At 42.9% G+C, this 25,914-nt stretch overlaps 1 protein-coding gene across 2 annotated transcripts in view; it reads left to right on the forward strand.

Moving 5' to 3' along the window:
- The window catches only part of EFR3A (EFR3 homolog A), a 648,826-nt gene that overhangs the window by 511,481 nt on the left and 111,431 nt on the right, over window positions 1–25,914 (forward strand). For both annotated transcript variants that reach the window (XM_029592044.1, XM_029592042.1), the window contains one exon: window positions 7,284–7,335. In XM_029592044.1, the coding sequence (XP_029447904.1) occupies window positions 7,284–7,335 (52 nt within the window). The remainder of the gene's footprint in view (window positions 1–7,283; window positions 7,336–25,914) is intronic.

The raw sequence follows: 25,914 nt of genomic DNA on the forward strand, positions 1-25,914 counted from the left end.
ACTAAATATCCTGCTATTTCCTAGCACCCAGACAGATGAATTCAAACCAATGGGTTATGCACCTGTACCAGCAGATGGAGATGGAACAAAGTGATGTCAGAGTATATATACTTCTGCAGTATTCTCCGTCTCCAGCAGATGGTGGACGCGCATCTCCCTTTTGGGGATTGCTTCAAATTTTAGAAGGAGAAATAAAAGCAGATTTAATTCACCCTGCTCTCCTGCAGTGATACCAAATGGTCCATTCCCCAGTTGAGGTGATTTCTGTGGTCTTTCAGATGAGTGCCTTGTTCCAGTAGCTAGTTTTCTCAACCAGCATGGACTTATCTGTTTAAAACAGCTGAAAGAGCAGGTGCAGGAAGCGCAGCGGAGATGGTTTATGCCCAGCCAGAGATCTTCTTTGTACTCAGCTGAGCTCAGGTAAGGTTTAAAAAAAAAAAAAAAACAGAGGAAGACAGAGCAGAGTAGAAGGGTTGTCTGTAAGGCTTTCCCCTTCCTCTGGTCTCTGTGCTCAGTGTGCCGTTCCGACATTCGTTCCCACTCCCGAGGGAGATTAAGGGGCTTGGGCAGCTTGGTGTGTCTTTTGATGTACAATATACACCCGACGGTGTGGTCCTATCTATATGTACTCTGTTTGATGGCAGCAACCCTGGAAATGGTGTCATGGGTGAGAGCACATATGTGTCCTCTTCATCGATCCTTACTGTCTCGTTGGAGTCCACAGGACTATTCGATTTGACTCCACCTGCTGATGGAGTTTGGCTTTCAACTACGGTGGTGGTTATAAGCAGATCATCTAAGAAAGGGAGTTTCCCTGAATTTTCTGAATTGATTAGTACTCATGATGAATGCGAGCCTCCAGGGTTTGGGGGGGCTCACTGTCAGAAACTAACAGCACAAGGGCACAAGAGTGTTGAAGAGTCTCTCTGGAACAATAATCGGCTGGAAGCCTGGGCGGTCCGGTAGGCATGCTTGCAGTTCAGTGGCAGTTGGCAGGTTCGAGCGGTCCAGATAATGTCGGACAATATAACGGCAGGGAGAAGCCAAGAGCCAGCAAGTGTAACAGGAAATAGACCAACATATGTAATGGGCAGAAGTGCATCTTCAGGAAATCTCAGCCTCGCATGTTGCAAGAAAAGACAGAAAGAGCAGACTTTCTCAGCAGGGAGAATCTGGACCCAGGAGAATGGGTATTGTCGGATGAGGCATTTCAGCTGATAGCAGGTCGCTGGGGACATCCTTTTCTAGACCTGTTGGTGACTTATCGCAATGCGTAGGTTCCTCGATTCTTCAGTTGCAGGAGAGATCCGAAGTCCTTGGGTATCACTACTCTCATGCAGGACTGGCTGGAGGACAAAGCTGCAAGGGTCTCAGAGGGCTCATGTTTTTGGTGGCACAAGATTGACTCAGGAGACCATGGTATGCAACGGCTCCTGGTAGACTCCCCCCCCCCCCCCCCCCCCCCCCTCTGGTTTCCAATGCAGAAGAATCTGTTGTGGCAGGGACCTGTTCGTCACAAAGATCCAACTCTTTTATCTTATGGTATGGCCCTTGAGAGGTCTCGCTTGCTGAAGTGTGGCTGTTCTGCTGAAATGATTATACCTTGATATGAGCAAGTAAGTTCTCCACTTCCTTAGCCTATGTGCAGGTTTGGCGAGTGTTTGAGAATTGGTGTGAAGATTGAGGGGTGCTTCCTCTTTCAGTTAAGATTCCGCTCATTTTGGAATTTTTGCAGGATGGATTGAATAAAGGGTTGGCCCTTAATTCCTTGAAGGTACGGGTAGGGGTTCTTGCTTGCTTCAGGGGTCAAGTGAATGGTGAATCCTTATTGTCTCATCCAGATGTGGCTTGTTTCTTGAAAGGAGGTAACCATCTTTGTTCTCTCTTGTGGTTACTAGTACCCTTGTGGAGTCTTAATCTGATCTTAGATTTATTTACGGGCCCTTCGTTTCGACCAATGCGTAGCCTTTCCTTGAGGTTACTGACCTTGAAGACGATGTTTTTTGTGGTGATTTGTTCTGAACATCAAATATCTGAGCTACAGGCCTTGTCTTGCCAGGAGCCATTCCATCTGTGTACTATTCCTTCCTTTTTGCTGATGTTGCTGCAGGAGTATATATACTGTGACATCAGTTTGCTGCATCTCCATCTGCTAAAAGAGGTGCATAACCCATTGGTCCTGAATTCATTGTCTGGTCTAAGGAAAAGGAAATTATCAGGTAAGTAGTAATTTCTCAATCTTTTTAGATGCGTTTACCATGCATTATGCATTCCTGAGAGCTATGATATGAGGGTACCTGTCTATGTCTCATTATGCATTCCTGAGAGCTATGATATTAGGGTACCTGTCTATGTCTCATTAAAGACAATTTTTAGTTCTCTGAAATATGAGTATTCAGCTTCACCTGCATTGCCAAATATTGTTTTATTATCCGTCGTCGAATTTCTATGAATTGATTGCTTGTTCCCCTGCAATTGACATTCCACTCACAAAATCTCCATGATCATCAGTTGTTTTGTACATGCTGTATATGCTATTTTATCTCCTCTAAGCACAGCCTTAGCTGTCTCCCAAAAAAGCAAGGGGTCTCATTGATGCTACTTGTTGAAGTTATCAAAATCTCTCCATTTTTCTATTAAATATTCCCCAAATTGTTTATCTTTATACAAATATATGGGAAACTTCCATAATTAAGAAGAATATTGGGGGTGTAAATCCCTCTAAATCTATCCATGATGGGGTTCGATCTGAATTTTCCAGGGGACAAATTTCTGACCCTAACACTTGTGAGAAACTGGGAATAGATAGCAAAATATAATCAACTTGAGATTGAGAATTATGTGCCTTTGATATGTATGTATGAATAATCACGCTCAATTAGGTATAGACTTCTCCAAATGTCTTGTAAGTTCAGAGAATTATAAAGGTAAGGGATGCCTCTATTCTGAGAGAAAGATACTTGAGAATTTGTTGGGAATTTATTCATTCCTGGATCTTATTCATTTATTCATTCCTGGATCTTATGTAATATTTAAATCTCCCCCAATATAATAGGTATATGAGAATATTGTGCAAGGAAATTGATCAACTTCACAAAAAAAATAGTGTGTGTAAGAGTTTGGGGCAAATATATTCCCCAAAATTTTAGACCTCCCAAATAATTGACCCTCTAAAATAATATATCACCCATCATGATCTCAATATACATATTTCATCTGAAAGGAAATGGAATGAAGTAGCAAAATTGCTATGCCCACTGTCCGATGCCCAGAGGATACAAAGAAAACTTGCCCCACCCAAGCTTGCTGTAATTTGTGTTCTTCCTCAGTTAACTTTGTTTCTTGTAAAAAGGGCTATATCAGTTTTAAAACATTACATAGCCTCAGAAATTTATATCTTTTGATCACAGATCCTATACCTTATACATTCCATGTTAAAATTCTTATCAATTGTATCATGTATTGCTAGAATCGAGATATAGTAAGCAGTTTTATATTTAAATGTATATTTAAATATACATTTAAATATACATTTGAACCCACTACCACCCTGGAGATTCAAACTCTATTAAAGAAAATGAAACCTTCTACCCATCCCTATGACCAAATCCCAACAAAACTACTCCTGCTAGTACTTGACCCCATTTCCAAACCTCTAGCTGATAACATAAACTGCTCGTTATCACAAGGAATCTTCCCAGACGCCCTAAAACTCGCCTCTTAAACCTCTTCTAAAAAAACCGAACTTGGATCCAAAGGAACCCAACAACTACCGACCTATCTCAAATCTACCTTTTGTAGCCAAGATTATTGAAAAACTAGTCAACTCTCAACTTTCAGATTATCTCGAAGATCACAAAATTCTGCACCCAACCCAATACGGGTTCCGTAAGGAACTAAGCACAGAAACCCTACTCATCTCTCTGACTGATCACCTCATCATGGGTTTGGACAAAGGACAATCCTTTTTACTAATTCTCCTTGATCTCTCGGTAGCTTTTGACACCATAAACCACTCCATCCTCCTCAACCGACTATCTGACATCGGAATTACAGGAATTGCCTTTACTTGGTTCAAATCTTTCCTCAGTAACAGAGGCTATAAAGTCAGAACCAACAATAAAGAGTCCCCTCACTTCAGTTCATCACTAGGAGTTCCTCAGGGTTCCTCCCTGACCCCACTTTCTTCAACATATACCTCCTTCCCCTGTGCCAGCTGCTAACTAACCTTAAACTAAAACACTTCCTATACACCGACGATATGCAAATCTTGATCCCCATTACGGAATCCATTACAAAAACACTCAAGCACTGGGAAAATTGTCTCCGAGAGATCAACCTCCTCCTCTCTAACCTAAACCTGATACTCAATTCAGCTAAGACAGAACTCCTCCTCATTTCCTCAGATGACAGTGATACTCCTCAAAGGTCACTCACCAATACCTTTGTCACTCAAGCAAGAGACCTGGGAGTATTAATAGACAACCTTCTGAATTTAAAAACTTTCGTTTAAAAACTTTCGCGCTCAGCTATTAACGCCTGCCTGGAGTAGGCGTTAATAGCTGAGCGGGTTGAAAAGAAGTATAGAAAAGCAGAAAATGTTCTGTACTTGTTTTTTTTAAGGTAAAAAATAAATAAATAACTCAGCAGATCACCGACTTATGAAGACTGACGCCGGTAAGCTCTGCATCAGTTTTCATTACTGGCAGACAGGCAGGTTATGAAAACCGAGGCCGAGTTTACCGGCGTCGGTCTTCATAAGCAGCAGCTGTGGCAGGTCGCGTTAGCAAGGAGGCGCTAAGTTCGTGCAAGCGCCCCTAGCGCCTCCTTCCTAGTGCAACCCCCTAATTTACGTATTGCATGGTGCCCCCCTTGCGGGCGCCATGTGTGCATTAAGAAAGCGGGCACTGAAAAGTCAGCGCCCGCTTTCCACGAAGATTATTGCATTGGCCCCTCTGCCAAGCCAAAGACTGCTCACACCCTGATGGAGAAAGATAAACTTGGGACTTATGCTCACGATGAATTATGTTCAGCCATGGCAGTTATAATAAATCCCCAGGCCCTTTCTTTACTATTTTATTTTATTGCATAGCAGCATTTTTTGTCAGCTTTTCCTTTTAGATTCAATACATTTATTCAAAGAACTTTTTTGAATTTTCTATTCCATGCAGCAAGGTTGAGTGGTGCAAGACCATGCAGCATGAGAGAGCCTAAGGAGAAAAGCTTGTGACAACCATTCTATACCATGAGTATGATTTAGATTTTGCAGGATGCCCATAGAAGTAGAGAGATTCATTTCTATTAAGTACCATAAGTTAGACCTGAGAGAATCTAGTAGTGTGACCTAGCTAGTGAGATAAAGATACCACTGGTGCCCTACCTCTTTTTATTTTGTTTTGTGAACCAAGAGATAGAAAAATAATTCTTAAAGCATGTTGAATGGAAATAAAAGATTCCAAACCTAAAAGAGAGTTTATCCAAGCTGTTCTAGTCATTCAAGAAATTCCAGAGTAGGCTTGTAAAATCAGTTTCAAAAGTAATCACCGTAGAAAGTGATGAGATTGAAAACTGGCCATTTTAAAATCAGTCCTCCATATTTTGTAGTTCATCACATTCTGCTAGTATTTGATTTGAATAGTGCTGCCACAGTTGAAGCACCATATATGGAAGTGCAATGATCTCTGCAGAAATTCCTTGTCAGCAGTACCATTATTCTCCATCAATAAGCAAGATGAAATCAAGAACACAAGCTGCCACCATCATTTGAGATGGATTGGCTCTCCAGAGCCCAGGAAAAACTTAAAAGATTTTTCTGAAAATTCACAGCTTTCACACACATCCGCTCCTTAGGGAATTCCCTTTGTCTTTTTTTTTTATCCCTAATTAATCAGACATGAATCAGGCTTCCTCAACAATTTTTGGCCACTATCTTTCTCTACTTCATTATTTGTTTTCCCTTCTCTAGTTCTTAGTTTTTTTTATTTTTTCCTTATGCAAATTTCCTAAAAAAAATAAAAAAATTGTAGTATAGTGGTACCCTGCCCTCCTTTCCATTTCTTCTTCAGCATTTGAATTTGATTTTGCATCTACTGCCTTCCAAGCAGTGTGCAGGAAGATATTAAGTAGTTTTAAGTGGTGCCTGATATGCAACAAGATGTCTCATCATGGACTATCATGAGATTTGTGTTCATTGCATGGACCCTTCTCACAATATTATAAATACTTGTGCACAGAAAGAAATATGTGGCACCATCCTTATCAAAGGTCCCATAATGCCAAACAGTGCATGGTACCATTCCCTCTTGGTCATGACGCCAAATACACCAGCATCACACCATAAGCACCTTGTCAATGCTACAGTTCGTTGAACTGCCCTGAAAATAGACTAAAAAAATAGAAGTGTTCATCCATCCCTTTCACCAGCTAGAAAATCTGACTTTCTTTCGAAATCAAAGGAAATCTCCAGGGTGTAGATTCTAGTATCAGAGGTTGGTGACTTTTGTCATGCAGTTTACAATGACAATAGTCACCAACCTCATCAAGGATCAGAGCAGGAAAGGGAATATCAGTTCAAGAAAATATGTAAAGAATTAATGAATGGTTATTTCAAGAACTTGCTTAAGGTTGCGCCTCCTCTTCCACAATGAGTTGACAGTTTTGGAGTTCTATAAATTTCCTGAAGCTCTTTCAGCTCTGCAACTAGACTGAGATAATGCAAAAATTAAAGCCTGTCTGTCAGAGTGCTGCCTAAACATTAAGGTTATTTGTTATTTGTTATTTGGTTAAATATTATTATTACTTTCTATGTTCCTTGTAATAATGTTCAATGGTTGATTGTTATTGTTTCAATGTTCTATGTAAAAAAAACCCCGGTCTAACCTCCCAGACCAGGGCAACCTTCTCGTTACATGTAAACCGGATTGATTTGTATTGCATACAAGAATTCCGGTATATAAAAATTAAAAATAAATAAATACATAATCTTTTCTCGCAACTTCTAGGGCCAGTCCTCCATAACCCCCTTTACCTCTAAAGGCTTTGAGGATTGCCATGGTCCTCTCTCTCCTATTTCTTCTGCTGTGAACTATTATTTTTCCTTAGCCTCTTCTGATTGTTTTCCTAAAACTAATGTAGTTCTGTGTGAAAGCTGTCATCAGTATGGTAGTTCTTGCCCCTCCCCAATAAACATATTAACCATTTGGTTTCTGTTGAGGACAGTTTTTGAGATTGCCTTATTAACTCTTTTTGAAACTAATTTTTAGATGATTTGTTTCTTTTTGTAGGGATTTAGGAACCAAAAGGATTCAGATTATGCTGCTACGATCTTTACTTATGGTAAGTCAAGTGTATTTTCCAGTTATCTACTTCAAATAACTTAAATGGAAAGTATTTTAATCTCAAAGTAGAAGCACTCTCTTGTGGTCACAGGATACGTTTGTGATGCAAGGCAGGAACAATGCTGAAAATCCATAATCACATTATTTACAAAATAAATTTATTTTAAAATATGGTTTTAAACCATAAGGGAAATGGAAGTTTTTTCTGAATTTTTCCTGATGAAGTTCATGAAAATTGCATTGAGATTTATCATATTCTGTTGGGGGGGTTTACCCCTCATGATTTTTAAATATTGTAAGCTAAATAATGATTAAAGTAGATTGTAAATGGAATTATATTTTTGAATCATTAATTTAAAATAGCACTTAAAATAGGAACATTTGAATTATCCCAGGACAAGCAGGATGCTAGTCCTCACATATGGGTGACGTCACTGAACGGAGCCCAGGCGGGAAAACCTTCTGTCAAAGTTTCTAGAAACTTTTGACTGGCCCAGTGAGGCCACTGAGCATGCCCAGCATGCCATGATATTCTCTGCCACAGGTGTCTCTCTTCAGTCTTCGTTTTTCCACGCTGCAGTTAGCATCGCGGGTCCGGAGCCGTTGAGTTTCTCAACTGTTTTTCTCTTGACAATAGTCTTGAGTTTGATATTCTCTCTCACAGAAAATCTCTCGGGGTTTTCCTTGCCGGCCGGTAAGTAACCCAGTCTTAAATTTTCTGTTTCGAGGAGTAAAAGATTCTCCTCAGTCGAATCGATGGCCGTCGATTTTTCACAATGTCAACAGGGTTCAAAAAATGCCCTGTATGTACAAGAAAAATGTCTCTTACAGACCCACACACCGAATGTGTGATATGTCTGGGAGATAAACATGATGTTCATAACTGTCCACAATGCACGGAGATGACGCCAAAAACCCGAAAAACCAGGCTCGAAAAAATGGAGCATTTATTCAGCCTGCAACTTATACCTTCTCCATCACAGTCATCAAAGTCGTCTCCGGCTGGAGCGACTAAGCGCATAGTCCTTAAAAAAAACCTCGCCCGGGACCGTCGGGGGATCATTCATCCCTTTCATCATCTTCGACGTCGACAAAATCGACAGAAAAATCGGTCGAAACATCGACACCGGCATCGAAGCCCCTCGTTGTCCGACCCTGCTTCCCAGGAAGCCTCGACAGCGAAGCGGCCTAGACTTCAGGAGACATCGGAGTTGTCAACACCTCGACATCGGAGTTGTCAACACCTCGACTCCATTGCCGACACCAGATCCAACACAAGGTACGTCTCAGGAACTTGTGCTTCAGCCTACGCCACCGCCCTCAACCGCTCTGATCCCAACGGTTGCGCGGCCGGAATTGTCAGATATAATCCGACAAGCGATTTCACAGGCTCTGAAGGAACAACTTGCAGTACCGACTTCGTTGTTGATGCCGATGATTACTACATCAATGCCGGCAAACTTGCCGATGCCGGTGGTAACACCGATGCCGGGGTCATTCTTGACTCCGACGGTACAGAGGGATTCGACGTCGACACCAAAGATTATTACGTCATCGATGTCGATATATGCTCAAATCCCATCTTTTTCATCGATACCGATGACTTTGATGATACTGCCATAGACAGTATCGACACCGGGAGGACCACCCTCGACAACGATGTTGAGGCCACCTATCATTTCATCGATGGCAACAGTCCCAGATGATAGTGACCCTCAGGAGTTAGCACTTTTTCAACGTCTGTTACAGAAATATCAAAAAGTCATCGACACAACTCCTCAGAAAACCATTGAAAACATTCCTCCAATGATTTCTATCGATGAACCTTTACCTGGACCATCAGGTGTTTCCACTAACTTAAGAAAAACCCCAAGAACTCCCTACCAAGAACCAGATGAAGAAGATTCTTGGGATGATCAAAGACCTCTTCTGAGGAGTTCATGTCCGAACCCTCACCTCCTGAAGTAAGGAAAAGATCCCCACCAGAGGACTTATCCTTTTCCAGTTTTGTCCAAGATATGGCAGATAGAATACCGTTCAAGCTTTCATCAGAAGAAGATTCAAGGCAACATACCCTAGAGGTACTACAGTTTGTGGACCCACCAAAACAGGTCTTAGCAATTCCTATCCACGAAGTCCTGTTGGACCTACAACAACGAGTGTGGGAACACCCATGCACGGTTCCAGCAGTTAACAAACGTGTAGATACTACCTACCTAATGCAGCAAGCACCAGGTTTTCAAAAGACACAGCTACCACATCAATCTGTGGTAGTAGAATCTGCCCAGAAAAAATCTAAAAGGGTACGTCCACATTCTTCAGCTCCTCCAGGGAAGGATCATCGTTTTCTAGACTCCCTTGGCAGAAAAGTGTACCAAGGTGCACTTCTATCTTCCAGAATCTCCGCCTATCAACTGTATATGACACAGTATCAATGGGATCTCTGGAAGCAAATGGAACACTTTACGAATTCTCTCCCAGAACAATTCCAAGAATCAGCACAAACCATCATTACCAAGGGCCTGGAGGCTGGGAAACATGAGGTAAGGGCTGCTTATGACAATTTTGACACAGCCTCAAGAACAGCAGCAGCTGGCATTACAGCACGAAGATGGGCCTGGTTGAAAGCATCAGACCTCAGGCCTGAAGTGCAAGACAAGCTTGTAGATCTGCCATGTCGTGGAGATAATTTGTTTGGGGAAAAAGTACAGGATGCTGTCCAACAACTTAAGGATCACACAGAGACCTTAAGACAGCTGTCCCAATTACCACAAGAACCAACAACTCAGGCCCCTAGGTGTTTTCCTCGTCGAGAACCTAGACGACCATACTACAGACCAAGAAGGTACTACAATCAGCCTACCAGGGCTAGACCTTCTAGGCCTACCCAGCACTCTCAAGCCAGGCAACCAAGAACAGCCCGTACCCAGCCTCCTTCACAGACTGGTCCAGCTACGGGTTTTTGAACAACAGTCCAGAGAATAGGCCCTCCCTCCTAAACCCCAAACAACACATACCAGTGGGAGGAAGAATTTCCTATTTCCACTCAAATTGGGAAAAGATAACAACAGACCAATGGGTACTTTCCATTGTAGCTCACGGCTACAAACTAAATTTTCTCTCAATTCCTCCAGAATTCCCACCAACTTCCTACCCACAACACAATTCCCAAATAATTCAATTACAAATAGAATTATCCACCCTCCTGACAGCCAGGGCTATTCAACCAGTGCCCAGGTCTCAGCAGGGCAGGGGATTCTACTCCAGATATTTCCTCATTCCAAAGAAAACTGGAGGCCTACGTCCCATCCTCAACCTCAGAAATCTCAACAAATTTCTAAAGAAAGAAAAGTTCAGGATGGTTTCCCTAGGCACAATGCTCCCACTTCTTCAAGCAGGAGATTGGCTCTGTTCTCTGGATCTTCAAGATGCTTACGCCCATATACCAATATACCCTCCTCATCGCAAGTATCTGCGCTTCATGGTGGGCCTTCAACATTTCCAATACAGAGTGCTACCATTCGGACTAGCTTCTGCTCCCAGAGTGTTCACCAAATGTCTGGCAGTAATAACTGCACAACTACACAAAGAAGGTGTACATGTTTTCCCATATCTGGACGATTGGCTCATCAGAAGCCAATCTCAACAAGGAGCAATACAGTCTCTCAACCAAACTATTGCTCTACTGCACTCCATGGGATTTCTCATCAATTATCCAAAATCACATCTAACTCCAAACCATCTCCTACAATTCATAGGAGCAGATTTGAACACCAACCTCTCAAAGGCATTTCTACCAGAAGATCGAGCAAACACATTGTCTCTACTGGCAAACTCGATTCACTCCAAGAAACAAGCAACAGCTCATCAGTTTCTAACATTACTAGGCCTCATGGCATCCACAGTTCATGTCACTCCTATGGCAAGACTAGCCATGAGGATAACTCAATGGACTTTAAGATCACAATGGATCCAAGCCATTCAACCACTTTATTCTCCAATTCAAGTAACCCACCAACTACGTTCTTCTCTACTGTGGTGGGTGAACAAGGACAATTTGTGCAAAGGCCTACCTTTTCAACAACCAGTCCCACAAATAACTCTGACTACAGATGCATCCACCTTGGGTTGGGGAGCTCACATAGGGAATCTCCAAACACAAGGAACATGGACAAAGCTCGAAGCAACATTTCAAATCAATTTCCTGGAACTTCGAGCTATACGTTATGCTCTGCATGCCTTCAAGGACTGCCTTACAAACAAGACTGTGCTGATCCAAACAGACAACACAGTAGCCATGTGGTACATCAACAAGCAAGGAGGGACAGGTTCATACCTCCTTTGTCAAGAGGCAGCTCAGATATGGGGTTGGGCCTTGAACAACTCCATGTTTCTCAAGGCCACTTACCTAGCAGGCATTCACAATGTAGTGGCGGACAGACTCAGTCGTCAATTCCAACCACACGAATGGTCCCTGGATCCCACAGTAGTGACCAGGATATTTCAACGTTGGGGACAACCAACAGTAGACCTCTTTGCATCACATCTGAATCACAAAGTGGACCATTATTGTTGCCTATACAACCTGAACAACAGGCCATCCAAGGACGCCTTTGCTCGCCCTTGGAACTCAGGCCTGATATATGCGTATCCTCCGATACCACTCATAACTAAAACTCTAGTGAAGCTACAACAGGACAAGGGGACCATGATTCTCATAGCCCCATATTGGCCTCGACAAGTATGGTTTCCCACACTTCTAGACCTCGCAGTCAAGGATCCCATTCGCCTGGGAGTAGCTCCCACTCTCATAACTCAGGATCAGGGTCGGTTGCGACATCCCAACCTTCAATCCCTATCACTGACAGCTTGGATGTTGAAAGCTTGATCTTGCAACCACTCAATCTTTCATCCAATATATCCCAAATTCTTATAGCTTCACGTAAACCTTCCACAAGAAAGAACTATGCTTCCAAATGGAAGAGATACACTTTGTGGTGCAAGCAAAACGACATCAATCCTTTCACTTGCCCTACAAAGTCTTTACTAGACTACTTGTACCACCTTTCAGAATCTGGTCTACAGACTTCATCTGTGAGAGTACATTTAAGTGCAATTTCAGCTTATCATAATCAGATAGCAGATGCACCTATCTCTACACAACCTCTTGTCAGCAGGTTTATGAGAGGTTTAATTCACCTAAAACCACCAATTAGACACCCAGTCACACAATGGGATCTAAATTTGGTTTTAACTAGACTCATGCGTTCTCCTTTTGAACCCATTGATTCCAGTGACCTAAAATTTCTTACATGGAAAACTATCTTCCTCATAGCCATTACATCAGCTAGAAGAGTTAGTGAGTTATAGAAACATAGAACGTAGAAATGACGGCAGAAGAAGACCAAATGGCCCATCCAGTCTGCCCAGCAAGCTTCACACACTTTTTTCTCTCATACTTATCTGTTTCTCTTAGCTCTTGGTTCTATTTCCTTTCCACCCCCACCATTAATGTAGAAAGCAGTGATGGAGCTGCATCCAAGTGAATATCTAGCTGATAAGTTAGGGGTAGTAGGGGTAGTAACCGCCGCAATAAGCAAGCTACACCCATGCTTATTTGTTCTACTCAGACTATGTTATACAGCCCTTATTGGTTGTTTATCTTCTCTCCTGCCGTTGAAGCAGGGAGCTATGCTGGATATGCTTGAGGTATCAGTTTATTCTTCTCCCATGCTGTTGAAGCAGAGAGCCATGCTGGATATGCATCGAAAGTGAAGTATCAGGCACATTTGGTTTGGGGTAGTAACCGCCGTAACAAGCCAGCTACTCCCCGCTTTGTGAGTGTGAACCCTTTTTTCTTCTCCCCTGCCGTTGAAGCAGGGAGCTATGCTGGATATGCGTGAAGTATCAGTTTTTTCTTCTCCCCTGCCGTTGAAGCAGAGAACTATGCTGTATATGCATAGAAATAGAAGTAACAGGCTTATTTGGTTTGGGGTAGTAACCGCCGTAACAAGCCAGCTACTCCCCCCTTTGTGAGCGCAGATCCTTTATTCCACATTTCCTCTTGCTGTTGAAGCTAGAACGATGTTGGAGTCACAGTAAGCATGTGTATGTTTATTGAATAAGGGTATTGTCTCCAGGCAGTAGCCATCATTCTGGTGAGTCACCCACTCTTCATTGGCGGCCTCTTGACTTTATGGATCCACAGTGTTTATCCCACGCCCCTTTGAAGTCCTTCACAGTTCTGGTTACAAGCACTTGTCACATATGAACCCTACACTAAGTTCTTACATGACAGAGTGGTTCTCCGTACTCATCCTAAATTCCTCCCTAAGGTAGTTACGGAATTCCACTTAAACCAATCTATAGTTTTACCCACATTCTTTCCAAGGCCTCACTCTCACCAAGGAGAGAGAGCCTTACACACCTTAGATTGCAAGCGTACTCTGTCTTTCTACTTAAACCGCACTGCAGTCCACAGAAAAACTAATCAACTATTTGTTTCCTATGACCCAAACAAACCAGGCAAAGCAGTGGGTAAACATACTCTATCCAATTGGTTAGCAGATTGTATACAGTTTTGTTACGAACAAGCAGGCCTTCCTCTCCAAGGGCGAGTAAAAGCACATGCAGTAAGAGCAATGTCAACTTCAGTAGCACACTATCGTTCAGTGCCAATACTTGACATATGTAAAGCAGCAACATGGAGTTCACTTCACACTTTTGCAGCTCATTACTGTTTGGACAAGCAAGGAAGACAAGATTCAGCCTATGGACAATCTGTCTTAAAGAACTTGTTTCCAGCTTAAACCCAACTCCTTCTACATCCAATGTTCTGTGATCCTCGGCTGACTCATTTCAACAACAACATTCCATTACAAAATGGCTCAGCCTCTAGCTTGCTAATCACCCATATGTGAGGACTAGCATCCTGCTTGTCCTGGGATAAAGCAAAATTGCTTACCTTGTAATAGGTGTTATCCCAGGACAGCAGGATGTAGTCCTCACAGAACCCACCCGCCACCCTGCGGAGTTGGGCCTTCTATTTTTATTATTCTTTTTTGCTAATGCTTTTGCTACACACTAGACTGAAGAGAGACACCTGTGGCAGAGAATATCATGGCATGCTGGGCATGCTCAGTGGCCTTACTGGGCCAGTCAAAAGTTTCTAGAAACTTTGACAGAAAGTTTTCCCGCCTGGGCTCCGTTCAGTGACGTCACCCATATGTGAGGACTACATCCTGCTGTCCTGGGATAACACCTATTACAAGGTAAGCAATTTTGCTATACTTGATATGTCCTTTGTAAGTAGTTTATTCTTATTATACAAGGGTATGCAATAGTTTATTTTATATATCCTTTCTTGCTTTAAAAAAAAAAAAGGAAGGAAACTACCCAAACTCCATCTGCAATGGTTTCCTGATGAGAACTAAGAATACGATAAAGGCTAAGCCTAGGAGGCCAAACTATATTTATCCATTCAAATTGAGTGGTCCCAGGAACTGGTTGGGTCAGGAGAGGTTACTTGGCTAGTACAAAAAGTTTAGCACTAGCCAGCTAAGTTACCTGGCTGTTAGTGTCCACAGAGAGGTAGCTGGCTGAAATTGAGCCAGCTATGTTTTAGCTGGTTAGTTTAAGCATCATTTTCAGTCATAACCAACCCCACTAGGTTGTGACTGAAAATCTACTCTTGTCAATATGTAGCTGTTTGATGGATATGTATTTGTGAAAAAAAATAAAAATCAAATAGTCCTTTTGTACTTCAGATATGTTAAGACTTCAGTAATGAGGGATCAGAATCGGCAGCAATGCACAGTCAGGTTGTGAGATACCATTTAAACAGTTCTACTGAGCTGTGATAGATGACATCATTGACATTATGTATACGGCAGTGATAGCATAAAAGGTTGGAAAAGGAAAATAAATGTCACTACTTGTCCTGAGAGAAAAGGGAGATAAATTGTTATTCTACATACTAACCTTTAAATTAAGTTAGCCTCTGTCATCTAATCAGGATCTTCACATGCTTTATAATTAGGCTTAAGAAAAATGACTGGTCACTTGACTGGTTGCCCCCTAGACTGTTAAATCTGGTTAGCATTTTGTTGTAAAGGTTTAGAAAATCAAGGAGAAATCTGAGCTGCTAAGCTCTATGGTAAAATGCTTGTTTTAAGTAAGTTTCTCATAGCAAAACAATCTGTTTCCCAGTGGGAGGACATCTATCCACCTTTACAAAAGGCCAAGCACTGAGTCAGAAATGTGATGCTCCTTTTATTAGTGTGAAAAAGTGGTATTATTCATTGCCAAGAAATCCTTTAATAAAAGGAGTTTCACTTTTCCAGTTTTATGAATGACATAGAGAAAAATAAAATGGATGGATTTTTTTCTTTTTACAAGCATGATTGAAGCAAAGATGAGCGAAAATCATCATTAATTAATTCAACATTTTAATGATTTGTGGATGCAGTAATATTAATTTTTTAATGCTTTTATTTAACAGTTTATAGCATTTAGTAACTACCATGAAAATGACTACATTTTTCAGCAAGATTTTTTTTAGGAGAAAAACCATGAATTTTTGTATAATATACATGCTTCCATTTTAAGGCCTTGGACCACATGAAAATAAACTTTTCTGGCTGTAGAAAGCTTATAATAACATGCTATGTTCATAAAAATGGCTTTAAGATAGGTCTATATTTTGATGGATAAATTCATTTTTTCAGATTAATTACAATTCCAAAAATAGTGATCTTTTTATTTGAAATGAGGTCTGTTTCCATATTACTTAGATATTTTAATCTATTGCATTTAACAGATTAAGATATCTAAGTAAGATGGAAAAAAAATATATACACACACAAAACTATACTTATCTGGCATTAATAGTCTCAAAATTGTACTATAATGCCATATATATGAGTTTACCTCAGAAATCTTAAAACAAAAAAAAAAGCCTTGAGTTTATACAAAACAAGGATTTTCACTAACGTTAAATGTAGGGATCAAATTTCTCCAGTCTGATTGCATTTTTGTTAGCTTTCCATATCTTTCGGAATATAATATAAAACTAGCCGTTAAGCCCGTAACAACGGCCTACATTAAAAAAAAAAATTTCGGTCCATTTCCTTCCCCCTCATTCTCCCTCCCCCTCATTCTCCCTTCCACCTCCCCCTCATTCTCCCTTCCACCTCCCCCTCATTCTCCCTCCCCCTCTCCCTCATTCTCCCTTCCACCTCATTCTCCCTCCCCCCTCCTCCTCATTCTCCCTCCCCCTCCTCTCCCTTCCACCCAAAATGCGTCGACTCTGCTCCATGAAAAGTCTCAGATCAACTTCCTGGAACCTCAAGCCATGCGTTATGCCCTTTATGCCTCAAACACTGCCTCTCACACAAACCTTTGTGGATACATACAGACAACATAGTGGCAATGTGGTACTAGAACAAACAGGGATGCACAGGCTCTTATCTGCTCTGCCAGGAAGGCACGCAGTTCTGGGCCTGGGCCCTTGGACATTCCATGCATCTCCAGGCCACTTATTTAACAGGCATACCAAACATACTAACAGACCATCTCAGTCGATGTCTCCATCCCCACAAGTGGTCTCTGAATCCATGTGTAGCGAGCAAAATCTTCTAGCGCTGAGGTCAACCAACCATTGACCCCTTGCGCCCAAATTGAACCACAGAGTGGACAGATTCTGCTCCCTAGACAGGCATCGAAATGCGTTAGCCATGGGCGCCTTTGCTCGCCCCTGCAACAAAGGCCTCCTATGTGCATCTCTTCCAATACCGCTCATAGCCAAAACATCTCTTGAACCTACAGCAGGACAGGTTTTCAATGATTCTCATAACACCGTACTTGCCTCAACAAGTATGCTTCCCCATACTTCTCAACCTATCACTCCAGGAACCAATTTGCCTGCCCATAGGTCAATCTCATAACACAGACTCGCTGATATTCTCAGGTACTTGTACCTTCACGATAATCTTCCACACATAAATCTTACCATGCGAAATGGGCAAGATTTACCAAATGGTTTGCACAAAAAGGTATTGGCCCCTTTTTCCTGCCCCACTCCATCTCTATTAGGCTATCTAGGATACCTTTCGGATTCTGGTCCCCAGACCATCCTCCGCACAGATACACCTCGGTTCCATCTCAGGGAGTAGAGGATGCCCTGTTAACAGCTCAACCCCTTGTGAGTCGGCGTATCATGGGTTTTCTACAACTTAAACCTCCTCTACAATCACAGGTTACGGAATGGGGCCTAAATGGTAGTGCTTACAAGGCTCATGCATTCCCCGTTCGAGCCTTTGCATTCCTATAACATTAAAATTGTAACATGGAAAATTATTTTCCTCGTAGCCATCACCTCTAAAAGGGTCAGTGAGTTACTACAAGCCCTTGTTGCATACTCACCCGACACTAGATTCCTCCGTGTCCGAGTGGTCCTCCGTACTCACCCTAAATTTTTTCTTAAGGTGGACACAGCCTCTCACCTTACTCAGTCTATAGTCTGCCCACTCTTTCCCAAGGCCTCTCTCTCACCAGGGCGAGAGGGTTTTGCATACCTTGGACTGTAAGCGTACACTTGCATTCTATCTAGACCGCACCGCACTCCATAGGAAATCCATCCAACTCTTTGCTTCTTTGACAAAGACAAGCTGCGAGTTCCAGTGGGCAAACAAACTCTCTCCAACTGGGTAGCAAACTGTATCGAATTCTACTATGAGGAAGCAGGCCTTCCTCTCCAGGGGTGAGTTCAGGCACATTTTGTAAGGGCCATGGCAACATCGGTAGCACACTATTCAGTACTAATTGCCGAAATTTGCTAGGCTGCGATATGGAGCACACATTTGCAGCCCTCTACTGCTTAGATAAGTCCGTCAAGACACTGCCTTTGGCCAATCTGTCTTGAAAAACTTTGTTCTAGTATAATCCCCAACTCCTTCCACAACCATCTGCTGTGATTCCAGGCCTCATCATTGCCAATAGCACCCCAGTTATTGTGCCTGCTGCACGTGTTGTCTGCTATTGGCCTGTTGTGTAATATGAGTCAGCCTGTGGCTTGTTAATCACCCACATGTGAGGACTACCATCCTGCTTGTCCTGGGAGAAAGCATAGTTGCTTACCAGGACAGCAGGATCTAGTCCTCATGAAACCCATCCGCCATCCCGTAGAGTTGGGTCTAAACGTTTTATTATTTTATTTTTTCACTCACACTTTTTGCTACAAACGAGACTGAAGGGAGACCCTGTGGACACAGGGATCATGGCATGCTCGGTGTGCTCAGTATGCCAGTCAAAAGTTCTAGAAACTTTGACAGAAAAACTTTCCGTGATAGGGCTCCGTCGAGTGACGTCACCCACATGTGAGGACTACATCCTGCTGTCCTGGAAGAACACCTGTTACAGGTAAGTAACTCTGCTTTCCGTGTGTTCCAGGCTCACCCCCTCCCTTTTCTTCCCTGAAGGCTGCCTGGAGAATAGGGGCTGGAGAACACCATGCTTGCTGTTCTGCCTAAAAATAAATGCCAGAACTGTGTTCCTCGCAAAATCCAAATTCTTGGCAAGCCAGATGGTATGGGCTGCATTGGATGGTTGTGTTAGAGATTTTGGATAGTATTAAATACTTGGGGGTGGGGGGGGGGTCATGTTAGACTCCAACTTATCTTTGGTACTGTACATTTCTCAGATGGTTAGGCATGTCTACTTGCAATTAGGTCTTCAGCTGCCTAACCAATTTTATTTGGAGATTTTGCTTTCCAGACAGTGGTTTCATCTTTAATTGTTAGGATGTTAGATTGTAATATTTTGTTGATAATGATGCTGATTTTTATGTTCAAGAAGCTCCAACTTATTCTAAATAATGTGGCTAGGTTAATTTGCAGTAAGAAGAGAAATGAGAGTGTTACTTCATTGTTAGTTTACCTCCATTAATTGGTGAAAATAGTGTAAATTGCTAACTGTAGTTTTTCACTGTTTGCAGAGTAATGGTCCAAAGTATTTATTTGTATGATAAGTTGGAATGGTATGTTCTAGATCACGCCTTGCGGTTTTAGTGGGACATGGATTTCAGTTTACAGCATTTTCGTAAAAGCTTTTACTAGCATAGCTCCACAATTATGGAATGTATTGCCAATTTCAGTGTGGTCAGAACTAACTATCAGAAATTCCAGAAATATGTTAAGGCTTTCCTCTTCTCTGGTGATTGAGTTGAGGAGGTAAAGGGTTTAGCAGTGAAAATGATGATTGGTTTTTTTTTTTGTTTATTTTTATTTTTTATGATTGTTTTTATTGTAAATTGCTCTAATATTTTTAGTTGTAGGACAGTATATACATTTTTAAATAAATAACTCAACCACCTCCAGTGCAGCCACCTCCTCTCGCCTATCTTATAATTATCCCCGCCCTACTTCCATGCTGTCATATTTGTAAAGAAAGAAATGTTCAGTCCATTATTACGCTATCCACCACAACAACTCTGACTGCCCCGAATCCCTAATCCAAACTCACCAATCCCAACGATGCACTAGATCAACCAACAAATCTCAACTCGAAATCCCACCAATCAGCGCAGCCAAATTAACCACCACCAGAAACAGAGCATTCTCTATAGCCGGACCCCACCTCTGGAACTCCCTCCCATCCAACATCCGGACACAAAACAACACATCTTTGTTCAAAAAATTACTCAAAACATGGCTCTTCAAACGAGCATATAAAGATGGGATTGGATAAACCACAACACCTCCCCCACCGCCCTCTCCTTCTCTCCCTCACCTCCATGTATAACCTTCATTCTCCTCCTCCTGTTCCCTTCCAGCCCACCCCTACACCCCTGCCGACCCTCCGACATCACCTTACTCTCCAACTCAACCCTTTGCATATTAAAATGTCTATACTCGTCTAACTACTCCCGCAGACGCTACCTGTAGATACACCTGATCAATATTATATGTTAATGTTAACATCTGATTGTCTTAGTTAAAGTTATACGTTAAAGTTATCATTTGATTGTTTCTTGTATCTCGTTGTTTAAAATGTAAACCGGAGTGAAGGCCTTCCCCAATACTTCGGTATATAAAAAAAACCTATAAATAAATAAATAAATAAAAATTATTGGAAAGAAGATCTTTATTGGAAGGATATGGCCGCAGCATAGATCATTGCATACAACAATTAAATTACAAAGCAATTACTAATGTTCATTCAATTACAAAACATCAATTACTAATATATTCTCAATCCCCGGGGTGACCACTCCTTCACTTGCTGAATTTTAATTAATTAAATGCTCTATAGGATTCTGCTAGGATCCTGCTACTGCAGTGTAGCACCGTTGTAGATGCAGGGCCATCGAAGCCATGTTCCAATTCTACAAGTGATCTATAGTATCATGCTAAGCAATGTAGCCCTGTTGGTGGGGACACAGCCCTCAAAGCCTTGGTCCCTCAGGTCATCTCTGCAGTGCAATGAAGTCCTGCTCTGTAAAAGAGCAGGTGTCTCTCATTAAGGATGCCAACACAATTTGGGAGATGCACAGGCCAATCCCGGCCGTCAAAGCTGAAGACTTGCCAGAGGATGTGGTTACAGCAGTTAGTGTAACAAGGTTTAAAAAAGGTTTGAATAAGATCCTAATCCATAAACTGCTATGACAGTAATTAATAAGCAATAGTAGCTTGTGATCTATCTAATGTTTGGGTACTTGCCAGATACTTGTCACTTGGATTAGCCACTGTTAGAAACAGGGTACCGGGCTTGATAGACCCTTGGTCTGACCCTGTATGGCATATCTTATGTTCTTATCTTATGACAGTCAGCTCCTCTCGCTGTCACCCACCGATGCAGCATAGGAGCAGAAATACCATGCTATTTGGTATTCTCTACCCAGTTAGCTTTCAAGAATTGCACATGCCATGCACCCTGGATCGTGGTCAACCCCCCACCACAAGCCCATGGTAGTGATACATCATTTGCTGTGGGCACCTCACCAACGCAGCTGTGGCCATATCTTGCAAGCACTGATGCTGCCTAATGCTTTAACAACTCTTAATGCTCTTATTCAGTATCTTGCCCCAAAAATACATACCGCTTGAGGGATAGCATCATCCCTCCAAAATCCACAGAAGGATCCTGCATATTGACCCCCATGCCATATCTTACAATCCATTGATGCCACCTAGAGCTTTAATAACTCTTGATGCTCTTGTTCAATATCATACCTGAAATGTATACTGCTCTGGAGATAACACCATCCCTCCAATATCCATAGGAGGATTCTGCATATTGTCACCTCTATCCTGAAACCTATGGGGTTTATTGTGTGGGATGCGCTGTATGCAGTAATAATTGAATGGGCATATGGTAGTCCTGAATCACCCCAACTGCCAGGGGTCCACTAAGCACATTTTTAGAGCATAGATGAATAGCACTAAATTGTCTAGTGTTTTGGCCTGCAGAACTTGCTGTAATGGTTGTAACTATTGTATAGTGCAAGGTTGCAAGAGATGGAAGATCAAACAGAAGAACTTATAACCAATAAACTTAGCAAATGTATTAGCGAACACTGGACGATTACCAGCCTATAATATTTCAGGGTTACTTTTCCAGGGTCCTACAAACGCTATTGTGCATATGCTAGAGACTAGATTATAGGCATGCATAAATCACCCTTCCATTCAGTTGTAGTAATGAGGAAATTAACTTCGAGTAACTCTAGTGCTGTGCAAGCTATAATGCCACCTCTGAACATTAGATGAAATACCTTACTGTGACTTCTCTGAACTGTGCCTCTTCATCCCGCTCCTCGGGGTGCCTCACAGTATATCTCAGTGCACGTACCTGAGATCACGTGGCAGTGATGCAGGACGTTCTCACATTACTGAACTACAGTCGTGTTCCCTGCTGCAGCTGACCTCCCCTCCCGATATCATTCGCAGGGGCAGCTCCTCCTGGAAGGAAAGAAAACCCGACATGTATGGGCAACTATTGCTATACGTTGTCACAAATTCACCTTATAAAAGTGTGCTAATATGCTCTGATACTGGAAAATGCTTAGAAGGCATTTGGGGATAGTGAGTATCCCTTAAACCAATCTATTCAGATCGAGCCTATATTGATGCAGGGATGCTGAGCAATGTATCTGACTGCAGCAGCATGACTATCCAAATCAAGAAGATGACAGATTATTTATAATCTGTATTAAATTATCGGAGTGACAGTATTATCTGCCATAACTCTGGCCATGGCCCCACCTTTTTAAAGGGAGGGGGGGCCACACGCTGATGACAGCAAACAACTTCCATACTGACATATGTATAAAGATCTTGCTGCATGCAAAAAACCTGCAATGTACTCGCAAAGGCAATGCGATAAGAGCCCCACAACCAAGAGAATGCTGACACAGAAAACAGTATCTGGTTGTCACAAGAGATTTGGAGAACAAGGTAAATGGACAGCCCTAACTATATTGTCCAATTGCGCTGTTAAAAATGGTCAAGCCACAGTTGAACCAATGCCAGGGCCTGCTGTATATAACTTTCCAAGTACATTTCCTGCAGACCCAAGGTTGTTCTGAGGGAGACCAATTAAGCAGCATTGCCAAGCACGCTATGATATGTTTGTACACATTATAACAGAAGGACACATTAATAAGGACATCGGATAGCGGGAAAAGGCGGCCAACAGCTGGATGCTCATACCACCATTAGCATGGTAACTTGCAAGATTGTAGCACAAGCAAAGTCCATAAACAAAGCATGTTCAATCAGCCTTGTCTCACTTATCAGTAAGGCTGCTCACCCCCAAATACTGCTAGCAGTAATTTTGTTTTGAGATTATACAGCTGCTCGGTTTTGAATGTAAAATATTATTTCCCTTAACATGAGGCTTGGAGGGTAAACTGCACGGGGCAGCAGCTACCACCCCTACCGAAGCATGGGCATAACTTGCACAGAGTGGCAGCTACCACCCTAAGAACTTGTTGGGCCAACTGGCTGAACCAGAAGGTCCCCTTTCTGCCATCATTACTATCTGACCCCTCTATTCACCGGAGCTAGCCACCCTAATAGCAAGCAAATGGGGACTGTCCTAACCTGACAATCCTACCTGAAATTGCCCACCAGGACAATAATGGAAGGAGAATGCAACCATCGACCCGGTAGCACTGCCACCACTCGAGCCACTGCACGTTGACGAGCTGAGGCACAAGGTGCAGAAATGTCGAGTCTGGCAGCTGCTGGCTGTAGCCTGAGAGACACAGCTGACCTGTCAACAAGAACTACATTCCGTGATGCAGAAACAATGGCCCATCAGGGTCATTGCTGGGTCTTATCAGGCGAACCAAGCATCATATCTGAGCAAGTCGCCACCTGACCGTGACCCAATGAACAAGACAGAGCCACTGACCATCTCCGCCACCCCAACAGCACAGTTTGAATGGCAGAGCATGACAAGGCAAAAGGATGATCCAGCATTTCATGAAGACGAGAGCACTCCTAGAGCCAGCAGTAAGCCATTGCATTTAATTGCTGCCCAGATGTCCTGAGGATTTGCAGGACAAAAACGAAGATGACCTGCAGCAAAATGTAAATGCCAAGGTGCCATAGAATGACCTGATATGGAAAGAGAAAGGAAGACACAGAGATGACATCCTGCAAGAACTCTAGCGCCAAGACAGTTTACCCCATATAGCCACTGCCGGGTTGTTGAAAGGATGTACAGGATGAAGTTATACCTCAGACAAGCGAAAAGATGCCACATAGAAAATGCTGCTATGCTAGTGCTGGTGGAGTGGCCATTGGCACTACCCGATCCAGATGTCACAAGAGTCCCCTGGATGCAGCTCCAATAGGGATACACACTGAACCCCTCTATGTATTGCTCTAAGTAAGCCAAAAGGTAGGTGACTGGCCTGACTGAGGCACTCCCTGGAGTTGGCAGAACCTAGGATGGCAGCTGACATACTCAGCATAGTGTAAGCATACCTTTTACTATGCTCTCAGCCATTCTTTTCTTGCACATGTCCTATACCCACTCGGTCATTTCTGAGGTGGCCTGATTAAGAAGAATTGTTATGCCTGCTGTGATATGTTTGTACACTTTACCTCATATGAACTAACCTTATGGATTGAAGCAAAAGGAAGTCTAAAGGCAAAGTATGTTCAAGCAGCATTTTCTGAATTATCAAGACATGTCGTTAGCAGTAAATATTTGCTTGTTTGAATGTACCCATTACTACCCATAATTTAAGGCTTATGGGTAACCGGCATAGAGGAGCAACTACTACACTTAATTAAAACATGGAGGGGAAAACTGCATAGAGCAGCAGTGCTACCATAAGAGACTTGCTGGCGAAAGCTCATTCTATTCTCTGGAATACCTCTATTCACTAAATTTATTATAAGTCCTCTTTGAAACACAGTAGAAAAGGTGGGTTATGAAAATGCTCATAAATAATTTGATGTTATTGCTAAATAATAACCTGTAGAAGGGAGGAGAAAGGAGTTAGAGGGCATAAAGCGAAGTAACTGAGCAGCACAAGCTGGGACATCACACATCCACATTGGCCTGCCCTCATGGGAGTGGCACTGGAGAAGGCAGGCACAGCCTTGGCCTTGCAGTTGCCACACCTCGCTGGATCTGCCATGCGCCTATGGCCTAGCTGGGCATTGCCTCCCTGCCTTCGAAACCCCTCCACCAACGCAGCACCTGGGCGATCCCATCCACTAAAGATGCCAACGCTCATTCCCGGCCTATGCAAAGGAAACATCTGCATGCCTGGGTTCTTGTATACCTCAGGGCTTACCGGGCAAAATGCCTGCCACCAGGAGGCCTACTTTTCTTTTAAAACACTGGGAATCTAAGGAGAAGATGCATGCAAACGGTACCTCGGAGACTCGCCAACACTGTGACCCTCATGACCTGAACAAAGCAGACATCAATCCCTCGGTTGCACCAGTGAGACCAATCATAACCTTCCCATATCCCAATTGCTTTTAAAACCTTCATTCAACAACCACCACTCGTAACTCATGAAGGTAGGTGTGTGTGGGGGGGGGGGGGGGGGGAGGGAAGCAGTGGCAGGCACTTGCACTCCATTGCTTCCGTCTCTACTGGATGCCAACCCCCCCAATCACTCATTTCCCTGGAGGCCCTGCAGCAACAAGAAGATGGTACCCCCTTCCTTTCCCTTCCTTAAATTCTATGCCTTAGCATGCAGGGTGCACGAGCTGCCTCAGCCAGGCCGAGTATGTAAACTGCCACCAAGGGCTGCCACCTGGGACCTCCTCCCATTGTAGCTGCAATGAATGCCTCTGGCTGAGTGAGCCTCCCATCCGCAACCTGCCTGATGCACACCTCACCACAGTGCGACACAATCCGAGTCACCTCTACCATTCGGAGGGAGCAAGAGCAGTTCAGAGGGGCCAGTGTCAAGGCAACAAGCCCCTGCTCGCTGCCAAAGGGAACTACACTGCATGAAAATGGCCACAAGGCATCTCGGACAGTGGCACACACTTGATTTTCCCCTTAACACGGTCACCAGGGAAAGAAGGGTCTGACTCATCTCTGC

Source organism: Rhinatrema bivittatum, chromosome 2, assembly GCF_901001135.1.
Source record: "Rhinatrema bivittatum chromosome 2, aRhiBiv1.1, whole genome shotgun sequence".
NCBI lineage: Eukaryota > Metazoa > Chordata > Amphibia > Gymnophiona > Rhinatrematidae > Rhinatrema > Rhinatrema bivittatum.